Below are 23,853 nucleotides of genomic sequence, written 5' to 3' on the forward strand. Positions count from 1 at the left end.
GTTATCACTAACTGGCACATTAGGCTCACCCCATGAGCATCTACAGCACGACAGACACACCTGGTCCAAGAGATTGAGTCTCTTCACGTAGGCCTCTTCAGTCTGCAAAAGCTCACTGGCAATGTTGAACAGCTTCTGTGGCACTGAACACTGCAAAAAAGGAAAAGACAAAAAGCAACTAGTGGATCAAAGAGGGAGTGAACAAGTCACTTCACATGAAACATACACACAAACTGTTGTACTATAGTCACTTTTGAAAGGCACTGTACAAAATGTATTGTTTTATTTGCAGTCTGAAGTGAATTAGGCATCAGAAAAGACCATACTAAACTGAAAGGAAACACAAAAACCACACAGAAACAGTGGGCAGCTTGGTGTTCACTATCACTGAAAGAAATCATGAGAAAGAGAAGCCATATTAAGAGCTTGGGAAGAGTAAATTTAGATCATGTTGGTCTGCCAATCAATTCTTATCATTACCAGACTATGGACAGGACTCCTAGAACTCTACATTCCCACTTCACTAATAACAATGCTGAGAACTCACAGGTACTGGGACACAAACATGGTTGCACAGTGTTTTGTAAAGCAACAGAGGTGGTATGAGTTTCTTCCTTTCTATAGAGGCTACAGTGTATACAGCTCAATAAACAGGATATAACTCTTTGTGTAAAATGAAAGCAATGTTCATAAATCTGGACATTGCTCTATTAAAATTGAGCACAACATCACATCAAAACAGGTAGACCTTTCTGCAAAATGACACCAAGTCTGTTTAAAATTACACAATATCTGACAATAAGGCCCTATTTTAAAAAAGAGAAACTCAACAAAATGGACACAGCCCTATAAAATAGAATATGAAAATGTGTTAAACTCCCCGTCACTGCCAAAAGAGATCCTACTCTGCTGGGCCCTTGACCAAGACCCTTAACCTGTAATTGCTCCAGGGGCGCTGTACAATGGCTGACCCTGCGCTCTGACCTTAAGGGGTATGCGAAACTAACAAATTCCTAATACAAGAAATTGTATAAGGCGAAATACAGAGCAAAAAAAAAAAAAACTAGTTCCGCAAAAGGTGCTCATTGAGATACAATCCTACAGAGGTGGCAACAATGTCAAAAAAGGCAAAACTCTTTACAAAGTGGATAAAGGAATGACTAACATGGTTATAGATCTCTAAAGGCAACTTAGCACTGTGGAAAACAGCACTGGCAGGACCTCACAGGCAACATGATATTATAGGGTCATTATTGTCATGTGTAGAGAATAAAGTGAAATTCTTACTTGAAAGTGGTAATCAATATGCAACACATCGCCACTCTTCAACACCATGATTATTAAGTAGCTTTAGCTTACCTCAAAAATTCTGTCTTTGCTACCTGAAAAATCTCAGAACATAGTTTACAATATTTCACACAATTAACTTAGTATATAAATGGTTAACTACTTAAATATATGAGGCAGACCTTGAGTGTCTCTAGCTGCTCTTCCTTCAATGAATCGGCAGCTTCATGTTCCTCACTGCTGCCTTCATCCAGGTCACTGTCCTCTTCATCTTGAGTTGAGTCTCTCTTATTATCTACTGGGGTGGCATTGCCAGTTATGACTTTTCTCTCTTCTTCTTCCTCCTTCACCTCATTATCAGGGACATTCTCTCTCTTCTCATCTTCATTGAAGGGTTCCCCATCTGTATGGCAAGAGGGGCTGTCGATCCCACTGTCACGGTTGGGTATCTTGCTGCTGCTGTTCTGCTCCTGATTGTCACTGCTTTCACAAGGTGCTTCAGTTCGTGATGTGCTGCAGGATGTGGAATAGGAGTCTCCTGATCTCTTCAGATCATCTGTGCTTATTTCTTCAACTTTCAGCAAACCAAAGTTGGAAAGCTCTACCTCAGCAGGGGTGCCACTGGATGCCTGCTGCTTGGAGCTTGTGTCCCCAGATAGTTCTTGGGAAGTGTCCATACTGAGTGGCAGGTGAAGATGGTCTCCCCGGAACACTTCCTTGATCAGCACCCTACAAAACAAAGCAACAATTAAGCACCCTGTGATGAGATATAATTTGGCACAGCAATCATCCTGCACAGCTTCAGATTCCTAGGTTTGAATAATGAAGATGGGCAACATGGTACTGAACCTCACTTTCAAGTCAATCTCTTGGCAACTAATTAATGTCAATGTCTGAAGACTATGTTGAACAGATGACAAATGCACTCTCACAAAATCACCATTCACAAGACAACACAAAAGTAAGCACACAACTGGAGACAGGCAGGATGCAACTTCCATGGCTTCTCACCACCAGCATCTTGATTTCTATTAAAATCTTATGTTCTAAAGCTCACATGTCTCACTCATCTCCTGCACCTTTGATCTGTAAGCAAGCCGTTCAAATATATGAATATATGGTAATCAATTACTTGTTCTTCAACAACGAACTAACCACCAACAGTGTTGGCAAGCTGTGGGACCGTGAAAGTAGTAAGAGCAAACTAGCTCATCAAACAACTGCTCTTGAATCTACAGGACCCCAAATTCTACATATTGGAGCCCTGGCTGCTCAGATGTTTGCCTCTGCTCTTTGTCTGCTGTATTTTCCTCTCAATTATTCTTCCACCATCTCTATGTTGATCTTCAGTTTCTAAGCCCTCTCTTCCTTACTTCCCCTTCATTTCTAGATACAGTAGATACAGCTCCTTCTCACCTGCCAGCCTTTTCAGATCACCTACTTCCAAATGCTCTGCTTGTTCCTCACACACTTGTACTATGAACACAGATGCTCTTTTGCATTTCTTCATATCTACTTCTTCCCATAATTTCTTGCTCCCAGTTTACCTGTAATTCTTCACTTGTCATTTCCCTGTTTTTCTTCAGGTTTCTTCCTCACCTCCTCTTATCATCATTCTGGATTAGAAGAACTCTTTCATTCTTAGAAAAACACTTCCTTATGCTCAAGTCAGCTTTTCCTTTTTCTTGCTCTCCTTATTCTTTATTTGCTATTCCTCTGATACTGGTTGAACATGGCTTTTTTGATCTTTCTGGTTTGATGTCTATCCCTCTCACCTGCTCTTATTCTTCCTCACACTCCTGCCTCTTCACCCACTTTTCCGCTTTAACTCTTTCTGGATGAATATAGCTGTTCTGAGCTCTATGACACTGTGTATTTTTGCATCTCCATAACTGTTGTCACTTGTTTATCAAGTCTGTGTTTCCTGTAAATTATTTTTCATGAATCAGGAAAGACAGCAGAGCAGCAAAGGATGGCTTGAAAAGACTCAAAACAAGCAGCAAAGCCAGTTGTCTAGACATCCTGTCTGACAACACCGTCAACATTAGGTCAGCATCTGGCCTTGGATCAGGAAGAAGCGCTTACAACAAGACTTCACTGTAGATCACATACCTGGAGCTCTCAAACTTTTTGATGAGCACACCAATGCTCTGAACTGATTCTGCTTCCTCCTGTGCCAACCTGGTAATGCAAGTTGTCCTCTCTGGCTTCAGGAGGAGGGCAGCAGGAAGGGGTCTGGACGGAGGCAGAGAGAAGTATCCGTTGTCCTGGAGGTGAGCAGGTTTAGGGGGAACTAGGGAGAGAAGAAGTACATCACCCTTTTGGAATCAAGGGTTTCCCCAATACTCTTCTCACATACTCCCACAGAAGAGTCTTCCATCTTTCAAACATCTGGATTTGTAAATCCTCTCATATGAGTGGCAGAGGGCCCCACTTGACCATGCATCTGAATCGGAGCAGGCAAAGACTTGTTGAGGCAGCCAGCACATAAAAGAAATTACCACTTCCTTCTCTCTTGCTAAACAGGATGCAGCAAGTGCTCACGTAACATGTGTGGTTTTGCAGAAAATAAGCTATGCATTGGCAGGCTAATGTTTTAATCTGAACAGAGGGCCCCTCCCCCTCCATTTGTTACCTAGTCCTACAATAGGATGGCATATGACAGCACAAAAGAAAACTGCTTTTCTGGACAGAGACAGTAAGAAATAAAAAAGAGACGAATGTGGGATGAAAAAACTAAACCTATTGCCAAAATAAGAATACAGTCATCCAAATATGTTAATGAAGCAGTTTAATTCTTTCTATTGTTCACTAAATGAAACAGAGATTGCAAGGCAGTGAAAACAACATTTTCTGAAAGCACTGCGGGGTGCTATAAAGTCAAAAGCTAAAACCAGCAAGGACTCATCTGTCAGCCATCAACAATGAGCAGCTTGGATAGCCAACCAGTAAGTTCTACAAGAAATAAGCCTAACATCAGGGACATGCTGAAGAAGAGGGACAGAGAAAAGTGTCTACTCTTTATTGGAGCAATGAGGCTTGTCTGGACCAGCCAGTACTTGGATGGGAGACCATCCAGAAATGCTTGGGTTGCTGCTGGAACATGTGTTGGTGAGGCCAAGCCCTTTCCCTGTGGTCTGTGTGTGGATCCAAATGCCTGAGTGCAGTGGTGGGGACACAATGCTGAAAAAAAAGTGATGTCCTTCGGATGAGACGTAAAAGGTCTTGATGCTCGGTGGTAGATAAAAGATCCCTGGGCATCATTCGAAAAGAGAAGGATGTACCCTGATGTCATAGCTAAAGAGCCCTTCATGGCCTCATCCATTCTGCGCCCACCTCACCCAAATCACCCACTGTCTCTAAGAGACTCTCTCTCTCTCTTCTCTTTACCATGATAATAGCTCATCTATTGTGAGCAAAATAACTCAAGAATGGCTGCAGTCACATAATCCTAGTAGATGCTGCACATTGTTCCCCACAATTTATGTAAAGCTTTTTGAATAGCTAGAAAAGCACTATATTAATCCATCCATCCATTTTCCAACCTGCTGAATCCAAACACAGGGTCACGGGGTCTGCTGGAGCCAATCCCAGCCAACACAGGGCACAAGGCAGGAACCAATCCCGGGCAGGGTGCCAACCCACTGCAGCACTATATTAATGTAACTAATTAATTCAATCACACTGGGACAACTGAAGTGAATTGGGGATCACATCACAGGCTGTGAAGCAGTACTGGGGCTACGTTGGTGATTTTAAAAGAGTGAAAAGGATGGCAGCTGCATCCTAGTGAGAATCATTTATTTCATATGCTACTTATTTTTAATGTCATATTGCATGATTATTACAAGTAAATGCAGTAAATTTAAATCACATATGCAGTCCGCTTGAGACCAGTGATGTAGGGGGGAATTTAATCAGCTAGTGAAAAAGTTCCCCAAATAAATACAAGCATAATGCCTACACTTTTCATCTGAAAATATTCTGATGTTTGCTACAGTAGAAATAGGGACATATTGTGAGAAACAAATTAGAAGGCAATTTGTGCATGGATATAGCAGGAATGTATTCGACCAACCACAAACTGCTGGCAGTCCAAAATATAAAACATAAAAAACACATATTGCTCATAAAATACCCTTTACATTTTATTCAAAAATAACATATATAAATTAAATACATGGATAGTAACCGCTACACATACAGTCCAAAACCATGCATAGCCCCTGAGTGAGAATTAGCTGCTTTACTCCATGATGGTACCTTTGGAGCACCCAGTAGTTTTTCAAAATGGGACAAAAAAAGTGAGAAAAAAGGAAACAACGGTCCCAGAATATAGAACACCTATTTTGAAAATCAAAAACACAAGGTAGCACTTTCATCTCAATTTTTTGTGTTCTATAATACATTATTACTGTAGCTAAACCGTCATCTAAGTAGCCAGCTCCACTGGGCTGCAAAGAGTTGAGGAAGCCATTCTCTAACATTTGCCAATATTTTGCTTGTTAACTTGCCCTTGCTACTGTTGTGACTTTGTAAGCTGATAAAATTTAATTGTGTGTACCTCACGATTAAGAAATTACATTGGACTATTAGGGTCAGGGGTATTAAATTAGGCTGGTAATCTCAATTAGCTGAAGTGTACGGAACACCATGTGTGATAAAATTAAATAAATAAAAAGGTAATTATGAAATAAATAACCACATGAAAAACAATGATATACAGTATATATATGTAGATATATATACCAATATATATATATATATATATACCAATATATACCAATATATATAAATTTTGCTGTGGTGGGCTGGCGCCCTGCCTGGGATTTGTTTCTGCCTTGCACCCTGTGCTGGCTGGGATTGGCTCCAGCAGACCCCCATGATTCTGTGTTAGGATATAGCGGGTTGGATAATGGATGGATGGATGGATGGATTAAATTTTGAAAAACTGCAACTATGTATGTAAAAGGTTGATTGATTGATTGACCAGGTTAAAAGTGACCTTATGAAACAGATAATAAGCTATTTTGAAAGGGCGAGTATCCTGATAAAAACCAAGATCCAGGCCTTTAATGTCCTCTTAGGCACAGCCATCAGCAGTATGTCTGTCTGCGGAGAGAGTGTCGACCTTGTTGAGAGGTTTACTCCCCTCGGCAGTGACATTCATGTCTCTGGTGACTCTTCCTGTGAAGTCAGTAGATGGATTGGGATTGGGTCATGAGGTCGCTGGAAAGGGGCGTATCACACTACAGATATCTTTGAAAAAGAATGAAGGTCTAAGTCTTTAGAGCCCTGGTGCTTCCTGTCTTGCTATATGGTTACGAGACATGGACGCTATCCAGTGATCAGAGACGAAGTCTGGACTCCTTCGGTACGGTGTCTCTTCAGAGAATCCTTGGGTACCTCTGGTTTGACTTTGTGTCAAATGAGCGGTTGCTCATGGAGTCCTGAATGAGGCACATTATCTGCATTGTGTGGGAGTGTCAGTTACAGCACTACAGCCATGTGGTGATGTGGCTCATGGGATCTTCACTGTTGAGGACCCGAGCCGCTGAACCAGGCCAGGGGTACATGGGGTGTGGCCAACCAGGGTCCCAAGCTGTTTTTTTGTATGTTGGGTGAAGCAACGCGCTGTACCAGCGCATCTTCCCTGCCTGACCTGACTTATTTTGAAATGTGTCATCCAAAAAGGCCCCACTATGGAATATAAGCAGCCTTTAAAAATAAGGCAATTTTTAAATAAAAGCTGCCTAAGTCCAATTAAAAGTACATTATTGAAACTGAATAAAACACTGATGATTAACTAATAATATTAGTTTTTAGTGTTATCAAATATTATGTTCTGCCTTACAGTTATTTTATACGGTGTATTTATTTATGCAGTTGAGTTATAAACAAAAAATGTTGGCTGCATTTTCCTTTGAAATTTACAATAATTTGACACTGTTTAAGCATTAGAATGAGATACAGAGCTATGCACTGAATAATAAATGGCACTGATTCAATAGGTATATCTTGTATCTCAGTTTATTTGAACCTTTCTCAAGAAACTGTTAGGCCAGAAAACACATAACATATATTGAAAATTACAGAATGGTAAGCTAATTAAAAAGTCCAGTCTTTTTGGAAACCCCACAAGGGAGGTTGGCTATGTCCCTGGTGTGAAAGGAGGTCTGTGGAATTTGCATATAGTAAACTGCTTGTGCACTTTATAAGCACTTAATGTACCATCCTGCCCATCAGTTCATACATAATTGACGCCTTATCAGAAAGGCTTCTGCCCTACGTGGACATGGCTCGTTCTACAAACGACTGCCCAGGGGCCTTGCTGAGAAGGCAGCGCGCTCACGCGCTCGCTGCGCGCACCTGGCTTATGCAGCTAAAAGGCGTGTGAGCGCGCGGAGCTAGACCGCGCCTCGTTCAATTCAGCCAGCCAAGCTGGCAGACAGGCAGGCAGAACACGTCTGCCTCATCACGCAGCACTCTGATTTGGTGCGGTTTCATTTGTAGTAGTTCTCAACTACTGACTGCATTGCTTCAGTTGTGGTTAATCATATTGAGCAAAACAAAATAAAGCTGAAATCTCCCTGGAGGTGACCGGTGGCGCCTTTACACTACTCATTATCTAACAACTATTTACATATAAATGACATACATTCTGAGAAAAAAAAACCTAGTTTATGTGAATACGTAAAACCTGCCACATTAATGTCGACGCAATATCTACTAGATTTTAGCTTTGCCTGCCATGTCAATATATCTTCTTAGCAAACTTTGCTCGTCGTGGACTCGATGACAGGCGACAGTCCCCAGGATCGGCCAGCTTTCAGTACACTGTAGTGGGCTGTTTTGGCGGTGTACGTGGGGGGGTCCTTTGTTATTAATTATCATCAAGTGGGCGGGACCTCCTCTTTACATCGATAATATGCTAGCTCACAATTCTAACATTCGTTACAGGGGCGGTGTCTCTTCTTTAATATTCGTTAGATGGGTGGTGTCAGACTTTTCGTTACGTGGATGTTCTGTGTTGTTATTTGGGTGGTGTTCATCTTTTAAAACGTTCTGTAGGTGGAAACTAATTTCACGTATTTTGAAACACATCACGTTATGCTGACTCTGTGTAGGCTACTTCCAAGAATCATTCATGCTTTATGTTTCTGTCTGCACTTTATACTTATATCCTTGCTTGTGCTATGATGAGTAAGAAATCCCTTGTTACATCTTTTATTTAATGCAACTGATCTTTTCAAACATTTTGTGACAGTGCTTACTTTGAAGAGAACTATAGAACATAAAGCTGCCTAATGAGGGTGCTACTTTTATTCCCTAGCAAAGACCAGCTGCCATGTGCCTAATAGTATCAAATGTCTTGGTAAACATGATTTTATGATGGGCTCAGTTCTATAGATGAAGCTGTTTCTTTTGGCTTCCTTATCATTCTGCAAGTAAATATCTGTTTTGTTTTCATTTTTTTCCACTGAAGTTCACGCAAACCAACTACGAACTTTCTGGACACATTTGGTTCTTGCTCTATATATGAAACTCCTCAACGAGACTGTGGTGACATCAAGGTAACTAATCAATTTCATTCTTTGTTTTCTTACAAATGACAAGACAGTGGCCACAGGTTATTTTCTTGTAATCTTTTTTTAAATACATGCTTTAGATGTTTTCAGATTGCTTTATTTTGTGCCACACTTACATTTTATGCCAAACAAATTAAACACTATATGGTAATGAAGATTAAATGTAAGCACTCAAACAGTAGTCAATCATAAAATTTGCACTGCAGGGAAAACTCAATATGTACTGTGTGGAGAAGTACGCAAATGTCCATCACTTGTATTTTAAATTATAGTTGCAGTACAATTCATTAATTTAAAAGACATGCCTAGTTTTTATCTCACTGAAATAAATGCAATAATCATGTTGTTAATTATATTTAATATTCAAAACAAATCAATCACATGTTGGATCAGAAATATCCTAATTCAAAATACCACATTAAATGAAACAAATGCCATATGAATAAAATAGAAAAGCATCACACATTCCCACTCCTATGTGGGTAATAGAACCGTAACATATTCTGTTTTAAATGGCTGTCTGCCACACAGTGATCTTTATTGAAGTGTTGAGATCACGAAATAAGAGAATATTTATTCACTTTATGCTCCAAGGTGACTAAAACATATTGCTTCTGTATCATTTATAATGTTGTGACTGGCACAAAGAAGAGCGGCCAGAGATAGAAAGAGGCAGGTGGTGAGACGTGGGAGTGCTTTTTGGAGTAGTTTTTTGGAGGTGAGGGTGAGATACCACATTAGGCAGACAAAGATCAGGATCTGTGATGTTTGGCCCTTAAAAGCTGCAGGTTTAATTGCTTTCTGTTTTGTTTATTCCCTAGTATTTAGTTATTTATAAAATTAACCAACGCTATCATTCTGACAAACTCTTGAATCACTATGATTTATAGGAAATGTAGTACTCATCCCATTAATTGGTAGCTTATGAGTGGCAGTGTCATAACATGTGATTTATACATATATTTTAATAAGAATGCAGTGAGACATGAATAATCCAATGGTACTTCGTGTACTTGCTAATGTGTCTCTGATACACTTGCACAATACTGTCACCCAATTCAGGATTGTTAAATTCTCAAGTAAAAACACACCAAAGCCCTTCAGTGTCTTTAACTCTCCCTCTTATTTTTACAGGATCATTACTCATGTTTAGGTATGTTAATTATATGTTTTCCAAATCAAGCACAATACCATGTGTGACATAAGTTCAGTTTTGTCCATGGAAAGGGTTCAAAGATAGCCAGACTGGGAAGGAAGTCCATCTGGTAAATGTGATATAACACCTCCACTCCACAGCATCACAATTTTTAAATAAAAATGATTAAGATTAAAATTTAAATTATTTCTGTTGAAACAGAGAGAAACTATTTTAACAGCTAACAAGTGAGACTCTCACAAGGGTGATAAAGTGACAGGTATAGAAGAAGAGAGATCTTAACTGCCCTGTAGCCAGGTAGAAAAAAAAGACTCCTCTGCCTCAGTGGGCTCTTCAACCTACATGACGGTTCAGAAACACAAGGTGGTAGGCCAAAGTCCAAGAACAGATAGACCTGCTTTGGGTGTGGAACACTTTTGTTTAAAAACAAAAGTAAGTTTTTCTTGCTGGAATATAATGTACTTTTAAACATGTGTCATCTGCCTAATGGCTGGGCCTTATCACAATCAAGATACCCTTAACAGTGCCTTTCTGCAATGCCAGGGTCATGAATTAGTCCATAGTTTTGAACGTTTCAAATTTTTGTGCGGGGCAGAGGTACTTCCATATTTTGAATCTTGTTATAGAAATGTACAAAACCACCAACCATGATTTCAGTTTTTTGACATGATATTATAACATCCCTACTTAAAATTAGCAGAGGAGAAATTGACAGTTTGCCTTATTGAGACTTCCTCATACAGTATTACTCCGCCTTTAGCAGATTATTGAGCCAATAAGCTATTAAAAAAGTGTGGAAATCTGTAGAGTTATGCAAGTGTTACTAACAAAATAATAGACATCCAAATGAATACCATAAAACCCCTGTAAAGAGAGACAGCCCTTACGTTCTTCTGCATCCATCCATCCGTCCATCCATTATCCAACTCGCTATATCCTAACCATAGGGTCATGGGGGTCTGCTGGAGCCAATCCCAGCCAACACAGGGCACAAGGCAGGAAACAAACCCCGGGCAGGGCACCAGCCCACCGCAGGGCACACACACATCCAGCACACACTAGGGACAATTTAGAATCGGCAATGCACCTAACCTGCACGTCTTTGGACTGTGGGAGGAAACCCACGTAGACACGGGGAGAACATGCAAACTCCATGCAGTGAGGGCCTGGGAAGCGAACCCGGGTCTCCTAACTGATAGGCAGCAGCGCTACCCACTACGCCACTTTGCCACCCACGTTCCTCTGCAAAAATCGATTTTCAGTTATTCTTTTTCATACTCTAAACATGATGAGAGTTTGACCTCATACAGTCCATGGTGTCTTGATATACATCGCCACTATGTTTTTGCTCAATGACTCAATGATTTGGTGCTGTGTAGCAAGTGCGCTTTGGTGTGCCCCTCTCTGCTGGGCGGTGATCAGTGTATGATATTGTCAGTTTCCTGATTTTCAGATATCGTATTGTGTATTTGCTAATTACGTTATTTTGTAAAATTTTGTTTAATTTCTGGTATGTTATTAAATTGTTAGCCATATATGCAATATCTGTTAAATGTCTCATACTTGCACCGTGCATGTTGAGTTAAAAAGGACAGGTGGGAGCATTTTACTTTGCAGGGCAGTTTGAAACTGCCAAGGTATTTAGAGAAGCATACAGGATGAGAGAAACAGAAAAGTTTAATTTTGCATTCAATTTCTCAATTCACTCTTTAATAAAAAAAAAAAAACATTGGGGGTCAAACAGAAGCAGAATTTATATATTTGCTTATTTTTAATGACAGCTTTATGTGTTTATTTGTTTTAAAAGTAATCTTTTTAATTTTTTTCACGTATTTTCCAAAAATAATATTATCTTTATTATTTAGTTGTTCTGATGATGCACTGTATCATGGGATTATTGCATCAGGAACTCTTTTTCGCAATATGGATTGTATGTGAATTAAGTGTATTGCCTCATGCCTACTGAGGTTATATTGGGGTGGGAGGGTGGAGGTCGTAGGCAGAAGAAGTGAGCCGTGCTTCAGATTGCATTATTTAAAGTGCCAGCCAAGAAGCAGGCAGTCAGGTGAATATTTACTTAATTTAGACATCTAATATTTAAGACGTTGTAAGAACCACATTTATTCATTAAATTGTGTATATGTCTCTGTGTGTGTTTTGTTTGAAGATTTATTATGTAATGTTTTGTGGTTTTGGATTTTACATTAATCATATACATACATAAAATGACGAAACCACTCTGGGCATGTGAAAGGATCTATGTTCTATAAATATAAATTAAAGTAAATTTTATGTGGGTATGCCAGTTTCTTCTCACATTTTATGTGCATTTTATGTCAGCTAGTGACACTAAATTTGTCTGTTTTGAATGAGTATAGCTGCATATGGGAGAACACTATGATGAATTGGCTAGTTCAATGCTGCTGGGAAAAGTTTTGTTGCTACCAGACCTTGTAACAGAAAGAAAAAGGTTCAGAAAAGTGGATAGACAGATTGAAGAAGCTGACTGGGCGACATGATCCTTCCTTTATGGGCACAACAAGTGGGCATTTTGGTGTGATGCATACGTTATTCTCCCAAGTCTACTGTACCTCCTAAGCTGTTAAATTAAAATAAAATGAAATCTAGATTATGCTGTACAAATGCTTTCCAAAAGAACTTGGTGCACTTGCTGAACTTTCAGAGGCAAAGCATGGAGAAAAGTACAACATATCCTTCCAGCCTACACCCACCATTTATCCAACCTGCTTAATATAGTTCAAGAAAGCATAAAACAGATGATGAATTAAAAGTTTTAATTTAAAAGAACTGAAACAAAAATGATAGGTTCATTCAGGTCATGTTGAAAGCTTGCTTCATTCAAAAACATCAATCAACAAACCAATGACAATTTTTATTTTATATAGGACCAAGAATATTGTTAAAATGTTAAAAATAGTTAATAAGAATAAATGTACACCTGATATACTATTCTACTGTATATTTATAAGAAAAGGTTTCCTATGGCTCCCGGTCAGAGCTTCTTCCATCTTTCTATTTTTATTTTTCTGTTTGACTAGCCGTACCTTGTGGTTTCTGGAATTGTGGTTTCTTGACTGTAGCAGAGCCATGGATTAGGTGCTTCTGCGTTTGCTGTCTGCATGGTACAAGGAAGTGATGTGAGCCACCTCTCACTTGAAAATATGGGTTGGTGGGGTGATGATTTCTTTGCAGTCGTCCCTCAGAGTGGCCTGCAAGCAAACCAAAAGAACAACACAAGTCAATGATAAAAAGAAAATGGGAGCTTTAAAATATACAGTATCTGGTAAGACTCTTTTTATTTCATGCTAACTTATTTAAGCTAAACGAACATATTCCTATTTTGTGGACCTAACCAGACAAGTGTCAGATGTCTTTACAGCTGGAAGGCACAAAGGTACTGCTTTCTGTACAGGACCTTAAACCTCTCAACCTCCTTTTTCTGTGGAAAACAAACAGTCTTAGTCTAGCCACACTACCATACCATTAGCTAGCCACTGGTCCATGCCTGAACCTGACTGTTAACGCAGGACAATAATTAAATCTACCGACTATAAGTAAACTATAAAAATAACCTTGGAATAGTGCTTCTTGGAGGTACTGCACACTAGGCCTTTCCAGGCCATGACTTTTTTCCTGGACATTTTAAAAAATATATTGTTAAATATGGTGGACAAGCGGAGATATTGTCTTGCAAAAAAACATTAAGTGAATGAAAAATATGTGTATTCGCCGAGCATGCATTACTGCCTGCTGGTTTTTTGTTGCAATCTGATTGTGATGTGCAGACCCCAAGTGAAGGACAATCTACCTCTGGTAGACTGCTATTTTTCTGAAAAAGGGCCCTGTGACATGGAGTTACCTTGTGAAATTGCTGATGGAAATACAGCAAAACTTGATAACCTTATGAAGGTGGTGCCAGGCCTGCATTGTTACATTAATGTAACTTTTCTGAAGTATTTATTTTCATCGATGCACACTTACAGAGCTTGCACCATTTTAGATGGTGCTGACTAGGTACTACAATATTATATATATTGTAGAATAATATTATATACATTATACAATGTATATTATCCATCCATCCATTTTCCAACCCGCTGAATCCGAACACAGGGTCACGGGGGTCTGCTGGAGCCAATCCCAGCCAACACAGGGCACAAGGCAGGAACCAATCCCGGGCAGGGTGCCAACCCACCACAGCAATGTATACTATACAATATTATATATATTGTATAATAATATTAGTATTTACAAGTACTAATTGCTCCCTCTCCAGATTCAGGCTTGTATTTCCTGTAATCATCATACAGCATAATATACAAATTTAAACTTAGCAGTGCTGAAGGTTTATTTCTGTAACTCAAAAAGGACTAGTATGTGTCGTTGCAGGGGTTGTGACATCCAAACAAAGGGGCAGTAACCATGTATGTATTACAAGTTGATGCCCTATACGATGGTGATGACTATGCTATACTGGGTCATTAAAAAGATGTGAAAAGTGCTGAAGGAACGGAAGTGTAACTTATAATCCAGGTATGAAGGTGGAGAATAAAGGTCTAGTCATGGTATGTACAAAGACCAAGACCTGGCCAGTCTGGATTGAATAAATACCTCCAGCACTGCAAAGAATGGTTGTGTCATCAGCATTAAGTAAATAAGAGTGTAATAATAGATGTTATCTAAAAAGAGTTTAAATTGAAAACCAGGTCCTGGCTCTCAAGGAATGTAATTATTCTATCAAATTCACCAAACATTGTAAGGTTTTTTGAAATTTTGATTAGCTTGAAATGCCATAAAAAAAGTTTTACAATATACTGCAACCAAAAAGAAAAAAAAAAGTTTATATATTAGGGCTATCAAATAATTTAAATTTTAATTGCAAAATAGCAGTTGATTAATTACATGTTTAACCAAGGTAGTTCAGCGATGCCCAATAGTCCTCTGGGAATTTGACTTCTGTACAACTTCTTAGCTGCTCAAAATATGAAGACTTGTGCCTTTCATATAAATAAATCCTTGGTATGTGACACAGCTGTCCCATGGGAAGGATGTGTAAGGATTGTCAGACTTAAATGATGTGTCTCAGTCCTGTGTCTTCAACTGTATTTTGAGGTATGCACTCTGATGCAATCCATTTTATATTTTGTTTCTTAACATTTTGCTGCTTAACATTAAAACTTTTAACAGAGGCACCATACATTTTTTGCTCTTAAGTGATAAGCAGGACATTGTACTTCTGTGATATATAAATTTGTCCACACTAATTTTTTAATTATCAACAATTTTTGTTCTTTAAACCATCTGGGAGAGTTTTAACTCAAAAGCAACCATCACAAATGCCATATTTCTTTGCAGTTGCTAATAGAATAGCTTAGATCAGGGATTGCTAAGTCAGTCCCCCAAAATGTTGAACCATCTGGTCAGGGCCCCCCTACTGATACAAACCCAACACAATGAGGTGGAGCATGATCTTGGGTTCTGCTAACAGTAATCATACTGCATGATTTTGTACGTTACTTTACGCAGCACATCACAAGCAGCTACAGCTGCTGTACAGGCTTTTAAATGATCGACATGTAGCGCAACATGCAGATCACGCAGCACGTCACAAGCAGCCCCCATAGTGATAACTCATTCACTGAAATAACAATCTCTTTAAATTGTATATCCGGTTAACCAAACCTGGGGGTTGGGGAGTGAAGCGAGCAGTTGGCAGAGCCCCCTAGTATATATATAATGTATATATATATATATATATATATATATATATATACACAAATATAAATAGATAAATATTCAGTGAGAGAGAAAGAGATAGGGGCTGTCAAAGTTAACACAATAAATATATCTCTTGGGAAGTTTATTTATTTTTGTTTTACAAATTAAAGAATATATTGCTGATCTTCTGAAACCAAAAATTTGATGCAGACACAGAAAGAGATGTACAGTACTTACAATGTACACATTTCTTCCGCTATTGAAGGGCATGGCAGTAACCAATCAAGAAGTAACCTATTTCAGTTTTTTCACCTACCAGCAATGATACTGTACCCTCTTTGTTTGTGACAAATTTCCAAAACATAGCCTGTTTATTTTCTTCATGAAAATATCATTTTGGCCATGTGGGTCGACTGAACTGTAAAAAGCTCATAAGGTGCATTATATCAAGTGTGGCCTGTAGATGGCACTCTCAAGCTAACACCAAAAACAATGGCAGTGGCAGCAAAATAAGTAAAAGGCTTTTATTACATAATATGATAGTAAACAGAACAGTGCTGGGTAAATAAATCACTCTCAGCTACAGTGGGCCTGACTAAACATAGGTCCAATCCCTACCTGACATGCTGGGTGCCCACTGCATTTTCCTGGCAAGCTTTTAAATCAGGTCTCCTCCTCCTAATGTATTCCAAATTCTTTCTCTGTTCTCTTCATCCAGTCAGTTGAAGCACTGCCCACACCCAGTCTCCTGACTCCAAGCTCACTTGTCTTGTGACTGGAAGGGGCTTTTAAGCCCCAGATAGAAATTACACCTGCGGCAGACCCCTAAGAGTACTTCTGAGGATGGGAATGGCCTTGGGGAACACCTGTGGCTGTCCTGCTAGAACAGTAAGTAGAGGCTAAGTACTTCTCTGCAACCCTGAAACCCTAATCTCTTCCAGAGAGACACACCATTCCCCGGGGCACTTTTCCTCAATGGGGAATAGGGAGTCACCTACTGGGGGACCCTTCTTTTGAAGTCTACAACAGTCTCTTATCTATGTTTTTGCCAAAGGAGTAACTAACTCCTGGGTACCATCCGTAACACACCATTTTGGTAGATTTACAAATGCACTTACCACAGGGGTATATTCTACCCCAACTCTTGTTCTGCACAATGTCAGATTGCCTACACTGAGCTCTCTGCTACACACTACAAATGTGAAAATCCTGGCGGAGTTTAAGCAGAATTTTCCACAAGGCACAACAGTGTGTCCATGGGAAGGTGGTGACAAATCTCCTTTCATCAGTACATGTACAGTTTGTGAACATATTGTTGAAGTGCAACCAAAATTTCAGGTGAAGTTAGTGCTGAAGTACAATGCAATAAGGAGATGATGGATAATGTCTAGCCTCTTTCCGACTCCTTCTATGCCCAAAACAGCAAGGCATTAAACATCTGAAATGCGCAGTATAAATAAAATGTATTATTATTATTAATAATAATAATATCTGTGAAGAGTCTCTTTGAATCTAATTTCTGGATTCCTGGGTCAAACAGTAAGGAAATCTGCAACTAAAGTAGAAACAAAAACCATGAAGAGGAAAATGAACAGAGGCAGAGAAAGGCGGTATCAGACTGTGTGAAGCGTGAGGCACTCAACGGGCTTCCTGTCAGCCCTATTTAGCATCAGACAGAGAAAGAGCGAGAGAAAAAAGGAAGTTGCACTGAGACACATAGGGGAAGGCCTGCTTTGGTTTACTTTTACATATTAGTCTCCCAGCATACAACTTTCACACAGCAAGACAGCAAGAAAGGATATCGAAACAAAACCAGCAACAGCTTGGTAGCCTGCAGTGGAGTCGCAGGCATATTAAAGACTGCAGGTGGTGTGCTCTAGTAACAAAGGAAAGTGGTACCACTGTGTGACTCTGGTGCTTTCATTATTTCGGCCTGTATCGCTGGACATCAGAGCAATGGCTAGTTCCAAGCTTGCCCAGTAATATTTAGAAGAAACCTGGGGCTAGATCTGGGATACTCCATCTGTCAGATGATTAATTGATTTCATGTGTACATAAGATGATATAAATCTAGTTCTTTTCAGATGACAGTGTAAATGCTTTAAGGCAGGGGTGCCCACACTTTTTTGGCTTGCGAGCTATTTTTAAAATGACCAGGTCGAAATGATCTACCTACATTAAAAATGCTATACATACATATATATATATATATATATATATATATATATATATATATATATATATATATATATATATATATATATATACTGAGTATACTTTATACATAAAATATATGTTGTCGTACCTTGCATAACTGAATAACCCTTATGGCATAATAACAATTCAATACATTTATGGTCACTACAGTATTTGGATTTAATAATGTTCATGTGGGAAAAGGCTGACTCGCATAAATAAGTAGAGCCGAATAATACAGTCAAGGAGGTAGCACATTTCCTCATGTTTGGGTACTTTTCCTCTGTTAGTAAGTTCCAAAACTGTCCAAGAGCCCAGACTTCAGCTGAATGTCATCCTGTAGTGTCAAAATCTCATCCTCCACTGTAGAGGAGTTTTAGGTGAAACAGTGTTGCAATTTTTGATGCGGGTGAATCACCCGCAACATGTTCCCTAAATGGATAGCATTTAAATGTAGCGATTGGCTCAAGTAAAATCTGAGTCTTGAAACCGTCTGTCAAAGTCTGACAGGCAATTTTCAATCTGCTCTGTGTAGCATATGCTGTCAAGTTATGCACACACCTTCCATTGCGTCTCCAGCTCTGACGCGAGGTTTTGGATATTCCTCAAATCAAGGCGCTGCAGCTTTGAGGACAGATGTTGCATTTTTCATTTGAAAGCATTAACTGAGCTAATCATATGGACCATGGAGTTCTCTTTTCCTTGCAACCGTAAATTAAGCTCATTCAACACGTTGGTCAGATCGGAAAAAAAATGCCAAGTCTAGAGGCCATTGATCGTTATTAAGTTGCTTGAATTCTGCATGTTTAATGACAAGGAGAAACTTCTTTTTCTCCGGCCAGGAGACAAATGCCTCTTTTATCATCTCTCCATCTTGGAAGGTCTTCTTATGCTTAATGATCGAGTGACTCACCCAGAGCGATGCTTCGGTGTGTCTGCCTTTGCTTTTGAATTCAGCCGAGTGAAAAATGACGGCTGTCCGATTAACTACAATTTTAGCTCCCTCCCCTTTCTCTTGCTCAGATCGCTTTCAGAAGGAAGTAAGTTTCGTAGTTTTTATGAACAGTTCGAAAGTACCTTTCCACATTTTCCTTCTTTGGAATAGCAATGATAGATTGACAGATCAGACAAAAGCACTTCGATTGTGACATTGTGAGAAAAAAAAATCCTCTTCCAATTCCACATCCAGCCCATACCCTCCCCAAACATTTTTTTTTAAATCCCTTCTTTAGTCGATATAAATTGGAAGGCTAACTAGATCACAGCCGGAGTTTTGCAGTAGCTTGCGCGTTTGATCGTGCGTGCGGGATGACCAGTGTGTTAGAAGAAAAGAGATCTCAGACTGGCCGCCCTGTATGTCAATCAAGTAGCAAATGCCATAGGGAGGATATATAGACTAACGTATAAAAAAATTTTTTTGAATGCAATGCGATCTACCTGCACTACCTTTCCAATCTACCGGTCAATCACGATCAACGTATTGGGCACCCCTGCTTTAAGGGATTGTGTTCCAAAATGCCATGATATTTTCATGAGCTTCCCTGATTTATCTCATGGCAAACATGTATCCATGTATTAATCTGCACAGGAGCAGCGCAAGTCCTTCAGCTTCTGCATTCCATCACCAGAGTCTCGGGTTTAAATCTCAGTCTGGGCAATGTCTATGTGTTGTCTGCCCATTCTCCCCATTTCTGTTCTAAGCTGTGTGGAGCATTTATTTACTTGTAAATATGTGTATTTAGCTCATACGCCAAACTAGCTGCACATTCTTTTTATTTCTTCATGCCCCCCCCCCCCCCCTCCAGGTATACAAATTGTTATTCTGTGCCCCAAAGATATGCACATTAGATCAAAAGGAGGCCCTAAATTGGCCCAGTGTAGGATTGTACATGACTGAGCACTACAATGGCTCCCAGTCCAGGGTTGGCTCCTACCTTGCAACCAGTGCTGCTAGGCCATGCACCAGCTCCTGCAACCCTAAACTGAGTAAATGGGTTTGAATACAGCTGGATGGATAATCCGCCTATAGTAATAGTGTCTGAAATAATTTTCACTAGCACATAACTAACCAATTTGCAAAAAGAAAAAAAAAACATTCACTGAATATCAACTGAAGTGCCTAATATTTTAAAACTTTTTTTTTTTGTCATTCACTCTCACCAATATCTGTCAGATAGGTCCCATATTCTTTAGTCTGCATATTTATCTGTCTCCTTTTTTAGCTGGTGTTTCCTGTGAGCCTGTATCAAATGGGTCAAAGGCTTGAACAGACTTTCGAGCTTCACAAAAAATGTGAAACGTTCTTTTAACTTCATTGGCTGACGGGTTACTTTTTACACTTTGGTGGCAGGACAGGACTGATGTTTAGGTATTGGAGAATGTTGCAGTTGGAAAGGGTCCAACTTGGCGATGGAACAACACTTTTACAAAATGTACCCGGTGTCATATACACATACATGCACACTCCCAGAAAGTTTGAGTAGCCTAGTAGAACTTTTTAATTAATGAAAATTTTTAAGCTGTTGGATTCTCATCTTCCTCTTTATGGGAGCTTATGTCTATGTGCAAGACGAGCTGAATAATATTTTACACGTGTGAGCAGGTCAAGCTCAGTTTTTCCTCAACAGTGTGTGTGCAAAGTCATGCCTTTATATACAACTTTTCTGATCTGTAGTGTTTGATTTTGATCAAAGAAGCAAACAACTTCCAATCAGCATTCTAATTTATAACTGTGATATGCTCCTCTACTTATGAATTGAAAAATGTTTTGTATGTGTCACCTAATATCCCATTAAAAAACTTTAATTCAAAGTCACGGCCAGCACTTAACAAATGGGAGTAGATGGCACGGTAAGAAAACAGTTGGTTTTAAATCTGGATGAAATGTTCCAAGGACACATTTATCCCATTCACTTTACTTCTTTGTCCTCTTCTAATGAACAGTGACCACCACTACTATACCAAACGTGACTGGCCACTTAGATGAGAGGTCTTTTGTGTCAATGCAGACAGGGTTACTGATGGAGGACACACAACATCAAATCTCCATAACTAGCAAAGGAACAACTGACATAGTTAAAAAAAAACATATTTTTGCAAGGTTCTGAAAGGCGGAGGTAAAAAGCTGCACAAAATGCTGACAGACAGGAATAAATGGGAATTCCAAAGCCTCAGCTAATCTATAAGAGAAATGCGTCATACATAGAAAGTAAATAAAAAAACACCAGCTCACATGTGCTGCCCAGTACAGCAGGTATTGAAAGTAAAATACGAAACTCATGTTGACATGCCTTGACCAAGATAAAGCTCCATTTCAGGTAAACAGGATGCTCTATAAAGCACTATAGTATTGAATATTACTGGAAGGCTGTCACACACATACCAGCATACTGAAGCTTAGTGTAATTCTTTAAAGTTTGGTTTTCTTTAAATATACAGTTAAAAAGGTATCTATAATTAACTTTAGGATAACTTAAAATTCGGGCGGCATGGTGGTGCAAGTGGGTAGCGCTGCTGCATCGCAGTTAGGAGGCCTGGGTTCGCTTCCCGGGTCCTCCCTACGTGGAGTTTGCATGTTCTCCCTGTGTGGGTTTCCTCCGGGTACTCCGGTCTCCTCCCACTGTCCAAACACATGCAGGTTAGGTGCATTGGCGATCCTAAATTGTCCCTAGTGTGTGTGTGTGCCCTGCGGTGGGCTGGCACCCTGCCCGGGGTTTGTTTCCTGCCTTGCACCCTGTGTTGGCTGGGATTGGCTCCAGCAGATCCCTGTGACCCTGTAGTTAGGATATAGCGGGTTGGATGATGGATGGATAACTTAAAATTCATTTTAAAAATGTATGTTAAAAGACTGAAAAGATTTTAAATGAATTTTGAGATATATCAAAATCACAATTCATCTTTCCATATGGGCAAACTGCTGGTTAATAAATATTAGCACATGAAATACATATTGCTATACATTTAGCCGACACTTTTGCAGCACACTGGGAGTGCTGTCACTTTCACTTCCTGGTAAGCTCACGTCCAGTCTCTCTGCTCCCTTGTATCTGCACACTGTCCCTTGGTTTATTCATGGCAGGTGAAATAAGAGTAGTAAGAATGAGATTAGAGCTATTTTTAAAAATTGATGTGTTCATTTCTTAAAAAGCCTGGGTAATTTATGAAATCGCGATTCCACTTCAAGTATGGCAAGCTTTGATTCCTCTTAGTAATTCGATCTAGCGAAGGTTAAACGCTTTTGCGCGATGGACTGGGAAGTTAAAACGCACAGGATGTATGAACTGTGTCACCGTCCGATAGGTCCCGACGAATGTCAGCAGACAGCCGAGTCGCCATCAATACCCTCCAATGACATCCCATCCCCGCCGAAAAAAAACGGAGCCGCACCGGGCAATCCTATCCCATTTTTTTTGACCACCATACCGGTTTCGCTCATACCTGTACGAAGGAGATGGTCACGGCTTGGCTGAACAGCACATCCAGTTTAGAATAGCAAGGCAGCTCGCGTACACTTTCTGCTTCTCCTCGGATTCTTCCACACACACATTGAACACACCTGTATGATGTCAGAGTAATTCCACCAAATCTGACATAACCCGCATAGTTATCTGTAGGTGACACCGCCGAACTCACAGCAAGAGCAAAGGCAACTCCCTTCAAGATTAGGCAAGGTGACTCCCGACAGCCAAGCCCTTCTGCTAGCACGCAGAGGTGACAGGGCGGTCGGAGGTGCGGATTTTCCTCCCTGCCTGTCGCTGTCAAATCTAAACAGGTGCTGCAGTCCCCATTAGGAACGGGTGCGGCCGGCTGCGTAGCACGACTGCGTGTTAGGAGTCTCTGGAGATGGATTTATACGTACATTCCGTTTGTCTATGTATACATGCGTGATGTCCTCGGGCCCTTGTAATATTCAGTTGTTTCGTTAAAGTTTGAGTGTACGTCTGAAAATCTAATGTTCAACTTGCACCTGTCCCGCGCCGATTTTAAGAGTTGTCAACGGTGCAAAATCAGAAATGTGGAAGTGCAATATGTACCATTCGTACAGTGGGCGGCATATCCATCCACAATACCGCATCAGGACCTTGTCTAACACAACATTCCAAAACCCACTTAATCCATACTGACAAGTAGTTTGTCATGATGAACCTGTAAACTCCACAACGTAGACGTTCCTGCACGGAATGAAGCTATTCTGAAATCGCCAAGATCATTCTATGAAACAGCTTTATCCATTACAGTGTCACGAGTGAAGGAATTGCCTTCGCTTCCAAGCGATTAACGTTACAGGAGCGGAAAAAGTCGCATTGGTTCAATTTGAAGGTAAAACTCATCCTAACGGAATGTATTGGAACTGTACGATAAATTTAAAGCGCACAAATACAGAAAGTATAAGCTGTCACACTGATGACACCCCAGTCGGTATTCAGCTTTAGCAACGCCACTCAGCAGCGTAAACCAGTAAAGAACACTGGTATTCGATTCTGTTTAGCAAATGGACGGATGAAACCTAATGGAGGAATAAACAAAAAATATCAGACCATCACTGAACGCTCGTAATCACCCTAGCTCAGGGGTAGGCAACGTCGGTCCTGGAGTGCCACAGTATGTGCAGGTTTTTGTTCCAACCCAGTTCCTTAACGAGAACTCAATTATTGCTGATGAAGCACATATTGCTTAAGTGACATTTTAATGCTTCATTTTAGTGGTCTCGCTTGTTAAGGTTCTCCAACCTTAATTGCTTATTTCAATCTTAAACTGCTGCATTCAGTGTTTTAATTGCTCCTTATTAGCAATAAGATGTAAAAGACAACGCAGCCAGCAGTTCTCCAGCTAGCTTTTTTCCAATTACATCTGTGTGTGTTCATCATGCACGGTTTGATTTAATAA

General features: G+C 39.9%; 1 protein-coding gene across 2 annotated transcripts in view; it reads right to left on the reverse strand.

The window, feature by feature from the left end:
* The window catches only part of fgd (faciogenital dysplasia), a 119,995-nt gene that overhangs the window by 35,470 nt on the left and 60,672 nt on the right, over positions 1-23,853 (reverse strand). For both annotated transcript variants that reach the window (XM_051921431.1, XM_028825387.2), the window contains exons 2-5: positions 13,098-13,262; positions 3,400-3,580; positions 1,470-2,016; positions 61-150 (exon numbers count right to left, since the gene is read on the reverse strand). In XM_051921431.1, the coding sequence (XP_051777391.1) occupies positions 61-150; positions 1,470-2,016; positions 3,400-3,580; positions 13,098-13,262 (983 nt within the window). The remainder of the gene's footprint in view (positions 1-60; positions 151-1,469; positions 2,017-3,399; positions 3,581-13,097; positions 13,263-23,853) is intronic.

The sequence above is a fragment of the Erpetoichthys calabaricus genome, chromosome 18, assembly GCF_900747795.2.
Source record: "Erpetoichthys calabaricus chromosome 18, fErpCal1.3, whole genome shotgun sequence".
Taxonomy (NCBI): domain Eukaryota; kingdom Metazoa; phylum Chordata; class Cladistia; order Polypteriformes; family Polypteridae; genus Erpetoichthys; species Erpetoichthys calabaricus.